General features: G+C 34.0%; 2 protein-coding genes across 2 annotated transcripts in view; one reads left to right on the plus strand and one right to left on the minus strand.

Annotated features, from left to right (window-relative positions):
- Positions 1-50: 50 nt before the first annotated feature.
- Positions 51-5818, plus strand: LOC107068782 (testis-expressed protein 47). Its single transcript, XM_089172175.1, has 8 exons — positions 51-1573; positions 1823-1890; positions 1982-2050; positions 2128-2229; positions 2494-2604; positions 2713-2871; positions 2955-3123; positions 4581-5818. The coding sequence occupies exons 2-8, from the start codon at positions 1828-1830 to the stop codon at positions 4685-4687; spliced, it is 780 nt and encodes a 259-aa protein (XP_089028301.1). The 5' UTR covers positions 51-1573; positions 1823-1827; the 3' UTR covers positions 4688-5818.
- An 857-nt stretch (positions 5819-6675) lies between these two features.
- The window catches only part of LOC107068781 (neural cell adhesion molecule 2), a 106685-nt gene continuing 94648 nt past the window's right edge, over positions 6676-18712 (minus strand). Inside the window, exons 6-14 of the mRNA XM_015325516.2 lie at positions 15452-15603; positions 12424-12568; positions 12087-12217; positions 11462-11621; positions 10346-10639; positions 9039-9347; positions 8438-8764; positions 8176-8366; positions 6676-8078 (exon numbers count right to left, since the gene is read on the minus strand). Of these exons, the coding sequence (XP_015181002.1) occupies positions 7809-8078; positions 8176-8366; positions 8438-8764; positions 9039-9347; positions 10346-10639; positions 11462-11621; positions 12087-12217; positions 12424-12568; positions 15452-15603 (1979 nt within the window). The 3' untranslated portion in view covers positions 6676-7808. The remainder of the gene's footprint in view (positions 8079-8175; positions 8367-8437; positions 8765-9038; positions 9348-10345; positions 10640-11461; positions 11622-12086; positions 12218-12423; positions 12569-15451; positions 15604-18712) is intronic.

Genomic DNA, 18712 nt, shown 5'->3' on the forward strand with positions numbered 1-18712 from the left:
ATATGTGTATACATAAAACATTATATATATATATATATATATATATATATATATATATATATATATATATATATACACATGTATACATATAGATATATTAATGTTAAAGTAATATATTTACTATTGCAACTGATACTTAATGATTATAAAAATGATTATAAAAGTATAAATGGTATTATCATACCAATGACTTTCCTATGTAAATAAAATATAATTTTTTGGTTCTTATTTCTTTCTGATTATAAAGTCATTAATTGTTAAAAAAAGGCACCTAATACATATATATATATATATTTATGCATATATAGTGAATTATATGCCTTTTACACAAACAACGATTTTATGGACCTAATATTCTACTACACTTAAGTTTTCTATGTCTAAAAAAGTTACATTTGTTATATCATTGTTAATTATAATGCGTCATTATATTGTTGTTCAGCATAAAAAACATATGTAAGTTATATTGTATGATCTTCAACTTATTACAATGAATGCATACATTCGAAGAATTGTTTATCATTATTCAAAATGTTATAATAAAACTATTATTGGCAGACTGATTTTAATGCATTATATTAATGTAACAGGAAAATAATTACATTAGAATGCAAAAAATACTAAAATTGTTGGATGAATGAATGTTTGTCGAACTCGTATCTCCCGCGCTTGCGATCGCCAATAAGAAAGGGGGAGTTATTGGTACGATTGCGTGCGAGTGAGGCGCGACTGTATCTGAAGACGGCGGAAGCTGTGTTGTACGGTTCAGTTCCGTTCTGCGAGTTGTTCGAGAAAAAAGTATGTTTTATTTTTTGTTATTTATTTAGCTATGTTATTTTGTTTGTTATTTAGTTTAGTTTGTTATTAAAGTTTATTAGCTTATTATTCATCGAAATAAATTTACGTGATATTTTATTCTCGAGTTCGAGAAATACCTTTCCTCTCATCCTGACAAAACCAACAAAAATTATAACGTTAAAATGTTAAATACTCTTTATTCGGAATATTATTATCGTTGTACACATGCGCAATGTTCGGAAAGTCATATAAACAATATTTAATATAAGAATTTTGATAGAAGACAACTTGCCAGTCTGAAGGTGAATTCCGAGAAAGAAGGTCTACCGATCATATACTTGGTGTTTTTAACGAACAATACACATTCTTTTCGATTAATTAACAATTATTTTAATATTCTAATACATTCTAATTACATTTCAGATTGTTTCAACGTATATACATTTTTTTAAACATTCCATACCGTTCTGATTACTATAAAATAAATAATTAGATTAATAAATAATAAATTAATACATTTTATTAATAATTATTAAAATTTAATGAATAGTTAATGCAATTTGGCTATCTTTATTAAATGAATACTTTTTAAAATATATGTATAAATGCATTTTTGTATTGTATCACAGATATAGTATTCTTTGATAGTATTGTACCATTTCGTGATAAGTACCTACTATCGACATCTAGTAGTCACGGTAGAAACTATGATGAATCTTGTTACGAAAAAAGTGAACTTGTGAGCTTCTATGTACTTCTGTATTTTTTGCTCTAGGTAAGATTAAATATTTTATATTTTCAATTATTTAAACAATTTAAAATCAATTTAGAGTGTAATTATATTATATTTAAACAATAGTATATTTGTTTAAATAATTTATTGCTCGTAGGATACATTTATCGTGAAATAATTTAAATTTGATATTTTAATAGAAGTTAACCTTTTCAGTTAATGATTGATCGACTAATCATTAAATGTTTTTCTTTCTTTAACATTTTATTTATTTTTATATAATTTTAATAGGAAAAATGACAGAAACAAGAAAAAGTTTATTAGATGTGGTGGAAGAAAATTTAAAGACTGTTAATTATGTAAATATGTGATTATATTTCATTGTTTTATCTTTATCTTTTTACTCTTGTAAAAACAAAATTTGATAACAGAGCATTGTATAATTTTCAGAGTACATATATAACAAGATTTTTATATTTTGGAGAATATTTTCACAGTAGTTCGAATGAATTACAAGAGGTTGATTTTAAAAATTACATTTAATTCATTTTAATAGTAAATGAAGTTTTGATACAATTATACATTGTATTCTATAGATAATGGGGAAGATTATACATGCACTGAACGGAAATTCAAATGAAAATCTCATAACTGGTTTGTTGCTTATTTATCCAAGATTTTATATGCATCTGTTAGAGGTATGTTTTGACGTATTGTACAAAGAAAATAATAACAATAATAATAATAATAATAATGTTAATCGCGTTATAAGTTTAATGTGTTAAAATTATTCTACGAAAATTTGAGAAAGGAGAAATGAGATTAAATTAGATTGGATCAAGCGAGATGAGATGAGATAATAAGAAAGGAGAGGGAGAGAGAGAGAGAGAGAGAGACAGAGAGAGAGAAGAAGATAACAAAAGACAAGCACTGATGTAACTTAATTTTATAAATTTGGATAGGCGCCCGAAGACATCATTTACATGCATTTCAAGGATATTTATGAGAATAAGAACAAAGATGGAAAATTTGGAAAAGCTATTGTTTTACTTGTGTATCACCACGTTTATCACGTGAGTCTTGAACGTAAAATAAACATCAAAGGAAACATTTTGATTTTTAACGTAATTAACATTTGTAAAAAAAATAAGAAAAAAACATACATTAATTTATATTCGTAGAGATTTTTTATTGATTGGTATCACGTTTACACGCTAGCACCTAGTTTATTGGAAAAAATAGAGAATCAAACGTTAGATGAAATTAAAAAACAAATTTCTAATTGCTGTATCAAATTTTATCATTTGTGCGAATACATGTCAGGAATAATGCACGAAAATGTGAATAAAAATTGACATATATTTATTGTAAAGAAAAAGGAAGAAAGAGAAAAAAAATGAAGTACTTTCTTCTTCTTGAATAGGCGCATGAGATTGCTGGATCTTTATTTCATTTAAATGAAGAAATACCTGAATATCTTCCGGAGATGACCGTATTGGAATATTTCTTAAATTTAAAATTAAACATATTGACCACTGTTGAGGATTATATGCGAATTTACAGAGACGTACCGTTTATAGAATTTTACGGAGGTAAACTGTATTTCCATTTATTTTCTATCATTTATTTCGCTTTAACGATGATACTCGCTAATTGGATTACAGAGGGATTTGATTAAAAATTTCGTTATTGAATAAAAACGATTATTTATTAGAGAATATTTACAATATCAAAAAAACGATTTTTTTTCTTCTTTTTTTTTATGAGGATACACAAAGTAGGTATTGGATGATACTAAACTAAGTATACATATACATATACAAATTTCAGTGTTTTTTTTTCCTGGCAGAAAGCAACCACCGGTCAAGCAGTACGGTTCGACGATATTCTTATTCTAACGAATCTCGTTATTTTTTTTGATACGAAATGAAATCGTGGATCGTATAGTAATAGTGTGACAAATATGATCGTGCTCTTTTAGTGCTTATGATCTCGGCACTACCTTTTTTCGAACTTGGTCGTTCGTGATAGAAAAAAAGCACTTAGACTCGCGTCTCAACACGTTTTCTATCTATAACGTATGTTAGTTAATGATTGGATTAAATTATGTTATTATCTTCCCTTGATTTCTTCTTCTTCTTCTTCTTCTCTTTTTTTTTTCAATACTTGGTTATCAGGAAAAATGTGAGAGAATAAGTATTTTCTGTATTATATTTTTTTTCCTTTCTCCATGTTGAAGATAAAAGATTGGATTGCATTTTACGAACGGATACACGATACCTCGATAAATTGTTCGCTATGTTGCTAACAGCGTATATATATATATATATATATGCATATAAGTACGTGTATACTCTTTATACCGTTGAAAATGTAAAATATTTTCCTACGGAGTGTGAACATTTTCCAAGGTATTGTATTTCCAGAAAGTAACAATAGTATGTCAACGATACCATGCAACATACCACGGCTTCCATTCGAAATGAAACTTTCATAAGTAAATACATATGGCATATACTTGTGCGTTACAATGTCTCTTTCAGAAATGCTTACGCAACTTACAAAGTTCAAACTTACGCAACTGATGTAATTATCATTTTACCTTGACGTATTAGTAGTAGAGGATCTAATGAACGAAACTCACACGGATAATAGTACCTTACGTTTTCACTTTGAAACTACGCGTTGCGCTCACCTTTAAGTAATTTCATTGTGTTACGTTAGACCACAATTTCCAAGCGGTATATCCTAACTTAGTTGTACATTCGGAACTTTAGCTTCGTCGCTGATGTACCCTATAGAGACATGGATACGCGTTAGTATATACGTATGTATATATGCGTGTGTAACTGTACTATGTGTATTTATTATGCATGTATATATGTATGTATCTGTATTGGAATTAATACTCGACTGAATTCTATATACGCAAAAAGACTTCTTTTGCAATTCTGATAAGTACTAGTTTGCATCTTTTGTAGATATGCATCAAATGCCAAGAGTCTTGAAGAAATGTCATTTTATCAAAATTGATACGATCAATTTACAGATACAATTTGGCCACCTCCTTCGTATAATTTACCACGTTATGACGCGTTGGAGAAGTGCGTCGATCGATTGACTGACGAAGATGATCTAACAAGGAAGAAAATATAAACTTTATTGATAATTTTAAGATTAAAACGAAAATTATTTCATTTGACGAGATCATCGAACATTTGTTTTATTTCTCTTGTTTATACTGATTTTTATTACGACAAAAATCGTAATTAGAATTTTTGTTCTAATCTTATCAGATGTGTGTGTGCGTGTGTGTTTGTTTGTTTGTGTGTGTAAACAACATTCATGAATTAAAAATAAAATTTGTATTTTTTGTAATCATCGTATAGTGAACGTCATTAATCTCGAACATGCAGACGAACAAAATTCGTCCATATTTGTTCTTTTTTTTTTTTTTTTTATAATTGGTGCGTATCTCTGTTTCTTTTTCTCTAATAATTTCATGTAAAATTTTTCTTACAAGGATAAATTACGCATTTTCCAATTTAGCAATCACTAACGTACATATGTTAATAGTACATAGGATTATGTACCAACATCAATTCCATCAATGGCAATAATAATTAACAATTCTTTTAGTAAACATTATAGTCAGATTTCTCAGAGATATAACTTAATGTCTAGCGATCGAAAGAACACATTCATGTAGAAGTTTAGAGAAACGTTCAGCTTCGACATTATTTTTATTATTGAACGACACGCGAAAACATCACTTTCTCTCTCTCATGTTCTATTTTCTTAAAAGACCAAATAACTTTTCCTTAAGTAGATACTCCAATCTCTTTCTCATGTTTTTATTTCTTTTCTTGTATGTTTTTCTTCTTTAGAAATGTTTGAAGTATCCCCCCCCTTCCCCCATCACAAGTATTAATGTATGTTTCTCGGGGTTTTAATCGTAAAAGTGGACATTTACAACATGAAGCAAAATATCGTCCACTTTCGATCAACAACAACCGACGATGCGCTCATTTCTTTTCCTTGAATCTTTTGAAATCGTGAAAATTGTTGTAATTTATTAATCTCTTCTTTTTCTACAATTAGAACATTGGCGCCATGGGGCATCGTAATTGTATCACCGTTGGCGCCGATAACAAAAATCGATAATCGACAAAAGCTATACACTCGCGCACAGTTTTGCTCTTTTTTTTTCTTTTTTTTCTTTTTATACAAATTTGCAATCTACAGGAAGGAACCACGGCTGAAACACGGTTGTATTGTAATAAAACGCGATTTTATTAAACGCGCTAGTGCCCCCCCTTTATTTTTTCCTTTGCTTTTTTTTTTGTTTCTTAAACACAGGAAAGTTATTCGCAAGGGTTTATATGGGCATTTATTCTTATAACGATTAACGATACGTTCAGGTATAGTACAAGGGAGAGGCAACGGGAAATGACCTCCGATGATACATTAGATTTCCAACAAGATTTTCTTAAGCTTCGAAACAGGCAGTAATTTGTAGGACTATCGCAATTACGTACCATGAGTGAGACAGACTTAACTTAAGACTTAAAGGGTTATACCAACTTGCTGTTTTAAGGGTAAACTAACATGAAAAAAAATTTTTTTTTTTTAATATTACAATTAAACGTAATATGTAATCAATAAATAAAATATCTTTAAATAGTGTTTTTTTTTCAGAGCTGATAGAAATTATATTTCAAAAACTGTTCAACCGATTTTTAATGAAATTTACTGTATATCTTCTTTATACTATTATCTAAAAAATAGAATCAACTTTTCTTTTTATGTTAGTTTTTCTTAAATCACCAAAGTGGTGTAACACCTTTAAGTAAATCGGCATTCATCTAAGAGTTTTAAAGATAAAGATTCATTCTTCTTTTTATTATAATTATTTTTTTCTTATTTTTTTTTCCTCACTTTAAAAACAACGTTCATATTTGCGTCGTTAGTACGATTAATCGCAAAAAGGGAAAGAAATGTTGTTTTCTTCTTTTTTTTTTTCGAGACATTATTATACAGTTAGTTAACGTTACAATAAAATCCAGAATATTGTAGACCGAAAGAAACCAGGGGATTTGCATTTTCAACTTTTGCACGGTTTGTTCTCTTTTTCTTTTTTTCTGTTTTATTTTTTTGCTTTCTTTCTTTCTTTCTTTCTTTCTTGTACGAACGTGTTACTCACTTAGACATGCTCTTCAAACGTTTTGTTCGGTTTTCGTGGTGAAAAAACCAAACGATATGTTTCTATCGCGTTTTCTCGCATTTTATCCCCTTTCCTCCCAACCCAGTCTACGTCTGTAACTTTGACCATTTTCACCACGTTTCTTCTTAACGAATTTTTTTCACAACATCGCATTTAACAACGAGTGACCCTTTTTCTTCTTTTTTTTTTTTTTTTTTTAAGTATAAGTTATTCTGGTTGCACGATTGATTTTTTTTTCTTTAATTGCGTCTACGTATATCATTTTATTTACTTACATCGACTAGACGAATTGTACAGTGGTACCGTAATAAAAGTTGGATAAACTTTATGTCTATTGATTTGTATAAAATATCTTCCATGTTTTTTTTTTTTAAAGGTATGTACATATTACGTAAATTTACGCGACGCTCCTGTGTACGTGTTCATTCATTTTTGTGTCATTAATTTATTCCAGTGTAATTATTTTTTTCTTATTTTTTTTCTTTATGGGGCACGTGCGTGTGTCTGTATATATATACACTTTTCTCATCGAACTGTACATATGTATATTTATATATGTACACACACACGCAGGCACATACTACACACACACACACATAATACATACGTATTATATGTGTAGAATACATTCATACTAAATTTCACACGTGTTCTTTCATTTTTCCCCTCTTTTCTTTCTCTCTCTCAAGTCACGTACATACATCTATCGACGCAGTTATCAGTTTCAAAGTCTTCCTTTAATATAAAAAGGGCACTTGATTCAAACATAGGTTATTAAAATGGTGATTTCATTTAAGGGGTGGGCGAGGGTAGAAAATGAATTTGTTCAAATTAAAAGAGGTGTTCGTATTTTGAACTCATACGACATGCGTCACATCATACACTTTCTTTCTTTCTCATTCATTCACACACACACACACACACAACACACTCATTCATTCTTTCGTATTTCTCTCGCAAGCGATAAGATAATTAACAATAAATTTCTTCTTTTCTTTTCTAATATATGTCGGTGTGTTAGTAGTTTTCTAACAGTGTGCATTAATTGCAACGTCACACCGAACTTTCTCTCTTGGCCATCACAATGGGCGTAGTGACGGTCGTTTCTTTTTGCGATTGGACGCAACACTGTGCAGGAGCTCTCGTTTCGATGTCCTTAGATAAGAGTGTGCATGTACTTGGACAGGTTCTACCAACTACCCCTAAACCTGAGTAGAGCATAGGTGGACTCATCGTCATCGATTGGACGTTCTGAGTCGGCCAATGTTGTCTCGGTAAAGTGCATACCCCATCGTCGTACACGCTTCCGATAATTGGCTGGAACTGAAGAACAATTTTACTTTTTATTATATATTTTAGTTTTATTTTCTTTATGGGGTAAGGACGACAATAATAATAATATAAAAAAAATGTTGCTTACGCTTTTATGCTTGATAGATAAATTTGAAAATTCGTGCAATGGCATCCCATTACGAATGGTGCAGTAACCAACGTAACTGCCATGGGTTGTTAACGAAGTTATGGTCGAATGTTCCAAGAGACTTCTTGATGGGGAAGTTTCGATCGTCGATACCAATCGTCTTTTTCTTAAATATTCCGAGGGCTCGTCCCCTGATTAACAAAAATCCCGTCACAAATCTCGTTCAATCGTGTCATGCAACGAACATTGCATTTATACGAACCGGTTATTTGTTGCGGTATGATGTCCGGATTTTTCTCGTCGCTTTCGCTTAAATCACCACTGGTATCCAATTTTCTGAACGGACTACCTGGATGTTTTTCATCGGCAAGTAGACTACTTCCTTCGCGGAACCTCAATTCGCGTTGTATCGGCGCAGGTTTAGTTTGTTTTCCGTGTTCTTCCATTTGCGATTTACCACGTTCCTCAACATTCGTATGTTGGATCCTCAAAACTATCATAACTATTACCGCGACGATTACCAATGCCGTTACAACGCCTATCATGACGCTCAGCATCGGGGTCAATCTCACATTTTGACGTGGCCTTTCTGAAAAATCCCAACAACGATTGATTTCGCGGTAATATTTCATTAACTTTTTTCATATTCGAGATACCCAAAAAAAAAAAAAAGGGAGAAACAATGTAACTGTTAATTTCGCAGTTATACCTTCGCAAATGTATATATTATAACAATGCTTGTTTTCCAGTGTTTCTCGTAATTGATTCGCTAGCGTATAGAGGGTTGGGACGAGCGGAAGGTGGTGGGTGGGGTGTTGAAAGAAAGAAAAAAAGAAAAAATATAAAACAGAGCGTGCATTTACCTGACTCGGATGTTAATTGTTTTTCAGGTAGCCTCAACGTTCCTGCTTGCACGACCATCGCTTCGCTGCGCCCTTTCTCGTTGTACGCGTAAATGCACGCCTGATAAAGAGCACCGGACTCGAGTTGAGCGACGCTGAAATGCGGCACCGTGGATGTTAAATTTGCACGCAATTCCTGGCTGTTGCTCTCCCTCACCTCGAGAAGAAAGGATTGCGGTAAGCCACCGTTGAAACCCTCGGTGCATCGCACCGAAAACGAGTTGGTCGATGTGTTAGAGGTAGTACAATTGTGTACCATATCCGGACGACCTGTCGGTGATAAAGAAACAGAGAAAGAGATTTAAATATATAGTTTACGCTAAATTATGTTTACTCTTAATGTGCTAGAAATTCCTTCGAATAGTTTGATTCCTATTTTTTTTTACCTGTGTGGATAAAAGAAGTGTTAAATAAAACACGTTCGACGATTATTTAGGAAGGTGCAGAGAGCAATATCTTAGGTGGCTTAACGAGCCTGACAAAAGGAATGCAAATGCCCATTGTTCCTTTGGGTGCATACCTCTTTCGCGCTATTTTTCCAAGCTTACCTTTCGAAAATATAGCCGTGCTAAGGGAGAAGGGGGACGGGGACGGAGGAAAGGTAGGATGTGTCGCGTGGCCGAGAAAAGGAAAATATTTCTCTTTTCTTGTCTTTTTTCCCTTGTTTTTCTTTCTTTCTTTTTTTTTTTTTTTTTTGCGAAAGAATATCCTCTCGACGCGGTACGGTGCGGTGCGGTGCGGTGCGGTGCGGTGCGGTGCGGTGCGGTGCGGAGAAGAAGGGTGCACATAGTACGCCGGAAGTGCGGTTGTTCCAGATAACAAAAACCGTGCTAGAGAGAAGAATACTTTCCTTTTACCACGGTGAAAAATCGCGAGCTATGAATTTTTTTTTGTCGGCTATAGAAATACACCAACGGTGCTTTTATCTTTCCCGAAGAAAATAATGATGGCGATTTAAGTTTGATTTTCAAGTCGTCGTAGTGGTCGTGGTCAAATATTTACTTGAGTTTTGCGAAAATATTGATTTCAAATTCAACATACTAAAAATGTACGAATTTATTCTAATATAATACATACACACGTACATATATATATGTTATCTTAGAAAGGTTTGACTAGAGACGAAAATTCCCCGTACGACAAAAGGAAAACTAGCGGATATGACCTTTGTGTTCGATGTGCTTGACAATGCCAACGGCGATATTCGATATTCGATTATCGAGAAGTCTTTCGATTTTCGTGATCGTTGCTGCATAAGGATAACTCACCGGCGGGTATAATGTGATAGACGCAAGGCACTTGTTGATGCCCTATACGATTCGTAGCCCAACATAGCAACGTTCCGTAATCCAATTCCGTCATCGGTGTGTACGAAACGATCGAGGATGTGCCTGCTCTGGCGATATGGCCAGCGGCAACGTCGATACTCTCTGCAGAATTGTTGAACGTCCACCGGAACTGCACTTCTGTGGGATTTGCTTCCACTTGGCAGGATATGTTGGCCTTTTCTTGTTTAGCAACACCGTGAAATTTCGTTTGGTTCGGCTTACAAGTTGGCGCGACTTGAAAAAATAATTTTAATGGCTATTAAATTGTGTTTTTTTCTACGTATGTGTACGTGTAGGTTTATATATATATATATATTTATGGTGATTTACTATTCCTACATTTATTCGCTAAATGCAAATTAACGCGAGAAAGTAACGCGAATAGATTTAACCAAAATTATGTCCAAACGTGTACCATTAATAATTTAATAATCAAAATTTATCGCAAAATTCCAATATCCTTGTCGACGCCGTCATATCCTTTAACGTGTACTGCTTTTATAGGAGGAGAACTTGATAATAATTCAAACCGAATAAGCGGACATGTTTGTTATAAATTTATAACGGATAGATAACGGGACTTATATATGGATATATAATATAATATATATATATATATATATATATATATTGGTTGGATTATCAAAGCATGGGATTTCATTTTCATATTTATAATCGATTGAGAGTCAAAAGATTAATGACGATCGAGAGTTCGCTTTACGAAACAAATTCCCTTCGCAATCGCTTTTATTTAACAGTGATATAACGTTGTGTTACATTGCACTGGGGGAATGAACGTTTCGTTGAAATTATTTTCCACTGTTACTTCTTCCTTTTTTTTCGGTGTAAGGTAATAATAACAACGTACTATGAGTGTATAACGTAATTAGGTATTCGGCATAATATGCAACCAATGCTATATGCAACTATGACGCGCGAAACCGAGGACACACAAATTCGCGACACTTGTCTCTGAACTATCCTCGTATGTATTATCTCTACTCGTGTATCACGTAGGTCGTTTGTGAATGGTGTTTGTGCAAATATAATACTCACACATGACGTTCAAATAGAAAGGTGAGCTCTCGCCGTCACCCTCGACGTTGTAACCAACGCAAGTGTAATTACCAGCACTCTTACGGTCGACTCCTTGGAGTACCAAACTTTGGTTACTGATTATGATACCTTGCATGGCGTTGTGATAAAGTGGTTTTCCCTTTATAAATTAATACACGATTTTAATTAATATAGAAATTAGCAAAAATAACAATTCAAATAGTATTTCATTTATTCGTATTTTATTTATTTTCTCGTAAGTTGGTCATTTAAAAAAAAAAAACAACAAGTCACGTCTTATCTACGTTGAGGTAAAATTTATTAGAAAACTTGAATGCATCGTAAGTAGAATTGACTTGGCAATGCAGTAAGACGGTTAAAGATTTTCTTGCTTCTTCGAGAAAGTTGTTTGACTCGCTCGTACTCCGTTATAGTACTTAAAGAGGTAGAATCAATTTTGCAAAGCCTTTACTCGCGATTATATTAAAATTTCGTTCGAGAATACTAAGATATTTCTATAGTTTAAAATAAGGTAAAATGTATTTTTCGTTCCCTTTCTATTCGGTGCAAACTTTTGTATTTTTTACTAAAAGTGAACGTCAAAATAAAAGTATAATTTGATTACCTGATGACGCCATTCAACTTTAGTAACCGGTGGCTCGGCTTGTATCAAACAATCAAAGTAAACGTCCGTGCCTTCTCGAATCTTGCTAGGGTTCAATGATGTACCCAATTGTATTTTAGTTTCCGGTGTATCTGTAAATGCGATAGATCAATCTGATTCTCGAATAAAGTTGATCAAAAAATACGAGGAATAAATAATAGAACAAATGAAAAAAGAGGAAAGATAAAAGAGAAAATATTAGCGTGTGAATTCGTTTGCGTTTGTCAAGAACACGATGAACAACAATCCCTTTTCAACGTCTTGCAGGGAAGATAAAATAGGTCGTTAATACTCTTACATTGTATCTCTAGTATCCAGACGTCTTCTATCGGTGCTTTTCCTATGATCGAATTTTCAGCTCGGCATGACAAGTGTCTACCGGCATCTGCTTTGGTTGCCATAAAAGATAAGACGCTGGTGGTCGTGTTTCCATCGCTTGAAGTCTGTAACAACGTCAACCACAACTTTTATTCATCTTTATTCTTCTTCTTCTACTACTACTACTACTTTCTTTCTTTCTTTTTTTGTTCTATCTTCTCTTTCATATTTTATTTACATTTTATTATCTTATATTTGTTCTATATCCCCATCCTCCTATGTTATCATCCCCTCTTAACCTTTTTGTTAACATTCTTCCGTTATATGAATTATACATATATCAAAAGACTTATCTGTCAACGAAACGAGGGGGATAGGTAAAGGAAAAATGTTCGAACTCGAGTCAAAATCTTTTCGATCGATATGTACCTATTTTTTTTTCCTTTTCTTATTATCGACTAGAAAAAAAGAGAGAGAGAGAGAGAAAGAGAGAAAGATGGAGGAGAGGAAAGAGGAAGAAAAGACGCTGAATCTTTTTCAGCCAATTTCATTGTGGCGGAAGTGCATTTTTCCGCTCCGATCGTCGCGTCTCAGCCGAATCGATAGCAAGCTGCTCCCGATAACACGAAGAAGGACTACGTTGCTTCAAGACGTGGCAAGGACGCGAAAGGGATTACGTGTGATGGATGGAAGGAAGTCGTTTCAAAAGCGCTTATTTTTTTTCTTTTTTCTTTTTTTCTTTTCTACCGCCGTATATATATATATATATATATATATATATATATATATATATATATATATATATATATATATATATATCCTCGACGAATTTTTGATCGACCTAAACTACTACTACTACTACTACTACTACTACTTCTACTATCACAATCACCACCTATGTGCTCATTTCTGCATCCTCTTATTTCGATCTTCCTTTTTCACATGACGTCGCGAGATCATCCCGGAAGGGAAGAGAGAACTTTCTTCTTTTTTTCTCTTCCCTTCCGATCAACGAAAAGATGCATATTTTTCTTCTTTTTTTCTTTGTTTTCCCTACTTTCCAACCCCCTTATTCTTTGGTTAATCCGACAAGAAGATATAAATATTTGAGATGTCGTATGGGAGACACACAGAAAAAGAAAAATTTTCCTTCTCGAATCGGGAATTACTTAAAAGGAAATATTGTTTCAGACTTGATACACTTTGCGGGGTAACAGTTTGTTTTGTTACTTATATAAGAAACTTAAACAAAAGGGGGTAGATATATATATATGTATAGAGTAATGGACCGATCGATGGAGCGTGAGAAGTGGTGATGCGAAATGGTCGAGAGAGAAATACCTACCCTTGGCAAACTATAATCTATAGGAAAAAGATAGAGATAACTTAGGGAGGAAAGGATAAGGGATTCGTTTTATTTTCCTTCTACTTTTTACAACGTGTCTAAGTTAAATACCGAGTGTTTTCAATTCTTTTCTTTTTTTTTTTGTTATAATGCGCTACAATATCGAATAAAAAAGTTATAATCATCGACATATTAAAAAAAAAGAACGTGTGCAAATCACACAAGTTAGTGAATAATATTATTTTTATTTTTTTTTGTAATTATTTATTTAATAATTACAAAAAATGCGCGCTTGTATGAATGCAACCCTCCAGACACACTTTGAAAATGTTGCTTGCGAGCGCCATCTCCTGAGATGGTAATTTTTTTAAGTCCAAACTCTTCATACACACATGTATCGCTCGCAAGCAACATTTTCAAAGTGTGTCTGGAGGGTTGCATTCATACAGGCGTTATGTTTTTATAAATAAAAATAAAAATTTAACTTTAATCTTTTAATTAATATGCTTTGTACACAAATACACACGTATACAACGCTTAGTAGCCAGAAGTGGGGCCAAGTTTCCATTTAAAAAAAAAAAATAAAGATATTATTATTATTATCATTAGAATTAATTCTCATGATATAAAATTTTATTTTGATAACGAATCCTGATTGCACTTGCAATCGCGACTAATCATACGTAAACATGGAGTAATTCGCGGTGGCGGCGTATCAATTAATTAAAAGCAACACCGGCAAGCCGACTGTCACGCATCAATTTAGCTTAATTACGTGCTCGCTAGAATGGTATGGTTGGTAGGTAGGTAGGGTATCCATCCATGGGGTTGGTGGCTCGTCCGTGCGCGCACACGAGCTACCTACCTACCTAGTAGTAGCTAGTAGCGAGCAGCAGCTACTAGTTGTTGCAAAGTTAAAGGGAGAAGGAAGGACGTGAACGATGGGATGTAGAGCGCTGCGCCGTGCAGTTCGGTGCGGTGCTGTTCGGTGCGGTGCGGTGCAGTGCGGTGCAGTACGGCGTTATCGCGTCAGTGGCTTACTTTGATTTAAATTACCTCGGGCTCTTAACGACGCTTTTACCGGCGGCTTAAGCCACGGCACGAGCTCATGATAACGATATCTCACACGCCATTTCGACGAATACACGCTAAGCTAATGCGCGCCCGCGTGTGTGCGCGCGCACGCGAGCTACCACCTTCGCTAGGTGGTATATATACTTAAACATAAGTTGTTGTTCCATTTGACGGTTCGTGTGTAACAGGCGTGTACTAGACGTGTACTCATGAGGTTGGTTGTTCCAAGGAAAAACCAACAAAGAAAAGGAAAAAACAAGGAGTCACAAAATTACAAATTATCTGGGAATCTTTTTTATCCTTGCCGATCCCGTAGAAAATCCGATTTCAAAAAACGTTTTCTTAACACAAAGCAACTCTCAAAAAACCTCTCTTTCTCTGACTATTGTCCTCCCCCTCCCCGATGTCAGTCATCTTATAACAAATTTCTTTTTCTCTTGTTTCTTTTTCTCCTCTTCCTTTCATTCCCATCTCCTTCCGTTCTAAGAGCTATTTCGTTGATTTGAAAGTTTTCGAGGTTGGATACTACGTATCGTAGTTGTATAAAATTCTATTCGTTCTCACACATACGGGGTTTCCATTTCCTTACCGTTTCCACGGAATCCACTAAACGTTGACCATTTCTCCACCAGGTCACAATCGCCGGTGGTCGCGAACCGGAAGTCCTGCAGACTAGCTCGTACCTTTTACCGGCCGATAGTGGCTGGTTGGCGTCCTTTATTTTTACTTCCAAAGGGCTGACTGAAACATTTTTCAATATATCATTTCTTTGAACAATATTTTCTTTTTTTTTTTTAAAGTAAAAAGTAAGAAAAACCCTTTCATTATTTTGATTTAAAATCTAACATAGCACACAGGGTGTATTTACATTTATACCTTTAATCGAGAACACGAGGTCGGACTTTATAAAAACCTTATCCTTTTTCGTTTCTTTTTTATTTTTCTTTTTCTTTTACAAACCCCCTCAACCCCTCGCCTTTTGCTAGTCGAGATGTGGCTATAAATTTCTGTAATTGCGATGGAAAGATAAATTCTATCTTTCGCGTATACCGGAGGAACATGTAATTAAAACATTTTATATGATACCTTAACGTGATAAAATATTATATATTATATAAAAAAAAAAAATAATATTGCGGTGTAAATACGATCGTTTATATTCCGTAATAAACGGGAATTGATGGAATATATGCTGTTTGATAAACGTCAATATTAAAACTTTTGATGCGTTAATGTATTTGTATTAAAAGGAAAAAAGTTGAATATAAAAATGACCAAATCAGAAGTACACGCGAAAATGTATAATTAATTACCAATCGTTAATGCGTATTAAATATTTATAATTGATTAATTTACGAATATTTTGTTTAACCGTAGTATTAATAAAAAAAAAAAAACAAAAAAGAAAAAGAAATATCAAATACAAGTTAAAAGAATGAACGAATCAAGTCGTTATTTTACAGATGAAAATAATTATATAACAAATTATAAGTCAAGCAATTAACTTACGGGATATCTTGGTTTTGTCTCGTATTTTTCGAGAGAATCGTTCCCCGTAGGATAATCAATCCTTTCTCTCTTTCTCTCTCTCTTTCTCTCTCATATTCTCTTTCTCTTTATCTACCTTTTTTCTTTCTCATTGTTCTCTCTTTCTAACTTCTCTCTTCGCGATAGTACCATGTAACCGAGAGGACGTGGTGCTATACTGCGACAAATTGACGTTGATAAATTCTCTTTGTTATAAAGCTATACATCATTGGTGCTATTGCGTCGTAGCGAAGGCTGCGAACGAGAATCGAGTTATTCGGAAAATTGTCCACCATCTTTGCTCGACTTCTCTTTGCCTGCCTTGCCTTGCCTTTGGAACGTTCACCTTTATCCTCTCTTTCTTTTTATGTATATATATATATATATATATATATATATATATATATATATATATACACACGTAACTGTCCGTTTGCCTGTCCATCTTCCTTTTCCCTCGTAACAATTTTGAAATTCTTTGCACGATAAAAGAAAGAAATTTTTTCTCGAGTGGAATGGACGAGAAAGAACCGTTCGTTCAGTGGCATTTATATAGTTTAGCATGTTCTTTGTACATACATACATATATACATACATATGTAACTAAATGCAGATACAGATACGTATTCCTATGGTATATCCTTTCCTTTTTTACTCGCAAACATTCATACAAAATTAAGATCGAAGATGCATATAAGTGTATTCCTATTCGATGATGCCATTTTGACTTCCCTTTGAATGGCCTTTGACAGCACTTCGACGTCCCCTTTGACTGCCCTTTGACAGCCCTTTGATTGCTCTCTGACAGCTCTTTGATGGCTGGTTCGCGTGGTTCGTGCACGATCCGGTCGAAATCGGGATTTTTCAAAATTTCCTTCGAAAATATGGGAAACGTTTATATGAAAAAGAGAGAGAGAGAAAGATTCGCTTAGAATTTTCCTTTTAATGTTGAAAAGGAAGAAATATCTATTATGTAACGTCCGAAAGAGCTAGATTAAAAAAAAAAAAAGAAATAAAAAAACGGTTTGGAAAGTTAACGTATAGAGATGTATGTAGATGTATTGGTTGATGAATAACGAATGATTCCAATGATTAATCTCAACGTTAGCATCAGATTTTTCAACGGCATTTTCTTTTTTTTCGTTTTTTTTTTTCGAATAAAGCATTGGAAAGTTGTTGAACGTATAACGGAAAAAAAAAGAAATCTGTATCTCTCGTCAAAAAGCAAAACCACGATGTTACTCTCTATGAGAAAGATAACGAAACAAAATAAAGGGGCGAACCAGAAGAGAAATAGGAAAAACGAGATAGATAGAGAGAAATGTTTTAAAATAAACCTAGTATATATAATAATAATAATAATAATAATAATAATAATAATAATAATAATAATAATAATAATAATAATGTAGGTTGTAGGTATGTACATTTTAGAAGGAACGAGATTGAGTCTCATGGGTGTCGAACATTCTACGGTAGTTCCATTTGTGTAGCAGGCAACAGCAGTAGCAGCAGTCTCTAGGACGTGACACCTACGAGAATAAGAGATAAGTTCTTGGGGAAGAAGACAAGGGAAAATTGGATGGGAAGTGTCATTTTCGATGAAGGAAAAAGAAAGCGTGAAGCGTAACCGAAAGAAAAATAACCAAAGGAAATGATGAAAGGACCGGAAAAAAGAATACATATATATATATATATAGAAAAATGAAATAAGAAGTTAGGAAAAGATGTGAGATTGTAATGGAAGTTGGTGGGTGGATTAGGTTGTATGGTTGTCGTGTACAAGGAACGAACGAACGAAGGATGACGACGACGACGACGATGGGGATAGGGACGAGGAGGATTCTTCGTAGTAGGGATCGGCTTAGGAAATCTATGCATGGCTAATGGTTATCGATTTTCAAGTGTACGACGCATCGGTGCTGCCGACAGAACGGCTCGACGATAAACAAGCGCGGTTCGCGTCGCGTATAACGAGGCCGTTCATTAATCCGCGATTCCGGCTAGCGTGGGATTTGTCACGCGTATTATACAAACAGCCGGTGTGGTACCCTACCCCGGTTCTAGAGTGTGGTTTGTATGTGAATGTGTGTGTGTTAGAGGTTGCTCTCACATCAGTACAGATTGGTTAAAGGCACGAGAAGAGTGTGTGTGTGTGGGGGGGGGGAGGAGGGTAGAGAATATGCGGGAAACCTTGTTCCGAAGCACTTGTTCTACCTCGTACGTGCCTCTGCAGCGTGCTTAAAATTTAGGACAGCCTACACCACTGTATCGTGTAACAGCCCTGTAAAAGTGGTAAAAACCTTTTGTTCGAGATTAGGCC

This window comes from Polistes dominula, unplaced genomic scaffold (assembly GCF_049000335.1).
Source record: "Polistes dominula isolate Pdom_NZ unplaced genomic scaffold, Pdom_raw_medaka contig_28, whole genome shotgun sequence".
Classification (NCBI taxonomy): domain Eukaryota; kingdom Metazoa; phylum Arthropoda; class Insecta; order Hymenoptera; family Vespidae; genus Polistes; species Polistes dominula.

Excerpts from the sequence above, each read along its gene's own strand:
- LOC107068782 (XM_089172175.1), top strand. The coding sequence starts at position 1,828 with ATGACAGAAACAAGAAAAAGTTTATTAGATGTGGTGGAAGAAAATTTA. Across the intron at positions 2,605-2,712 it reads TGTATCACCACGTTTATCAC|AGATTTTTTATTGATTGGTA; the intron begins GTGAGTCTTGAA and ends TTATATTCGTAG. Across the intron at positions 2,872-2,954 it reads CAGGAATAATGCACGAAAAT|GCGCATGAGATTGCTGGATC; the intron begins GTGAATAAAAAT and ends CTTCTTGAATAG.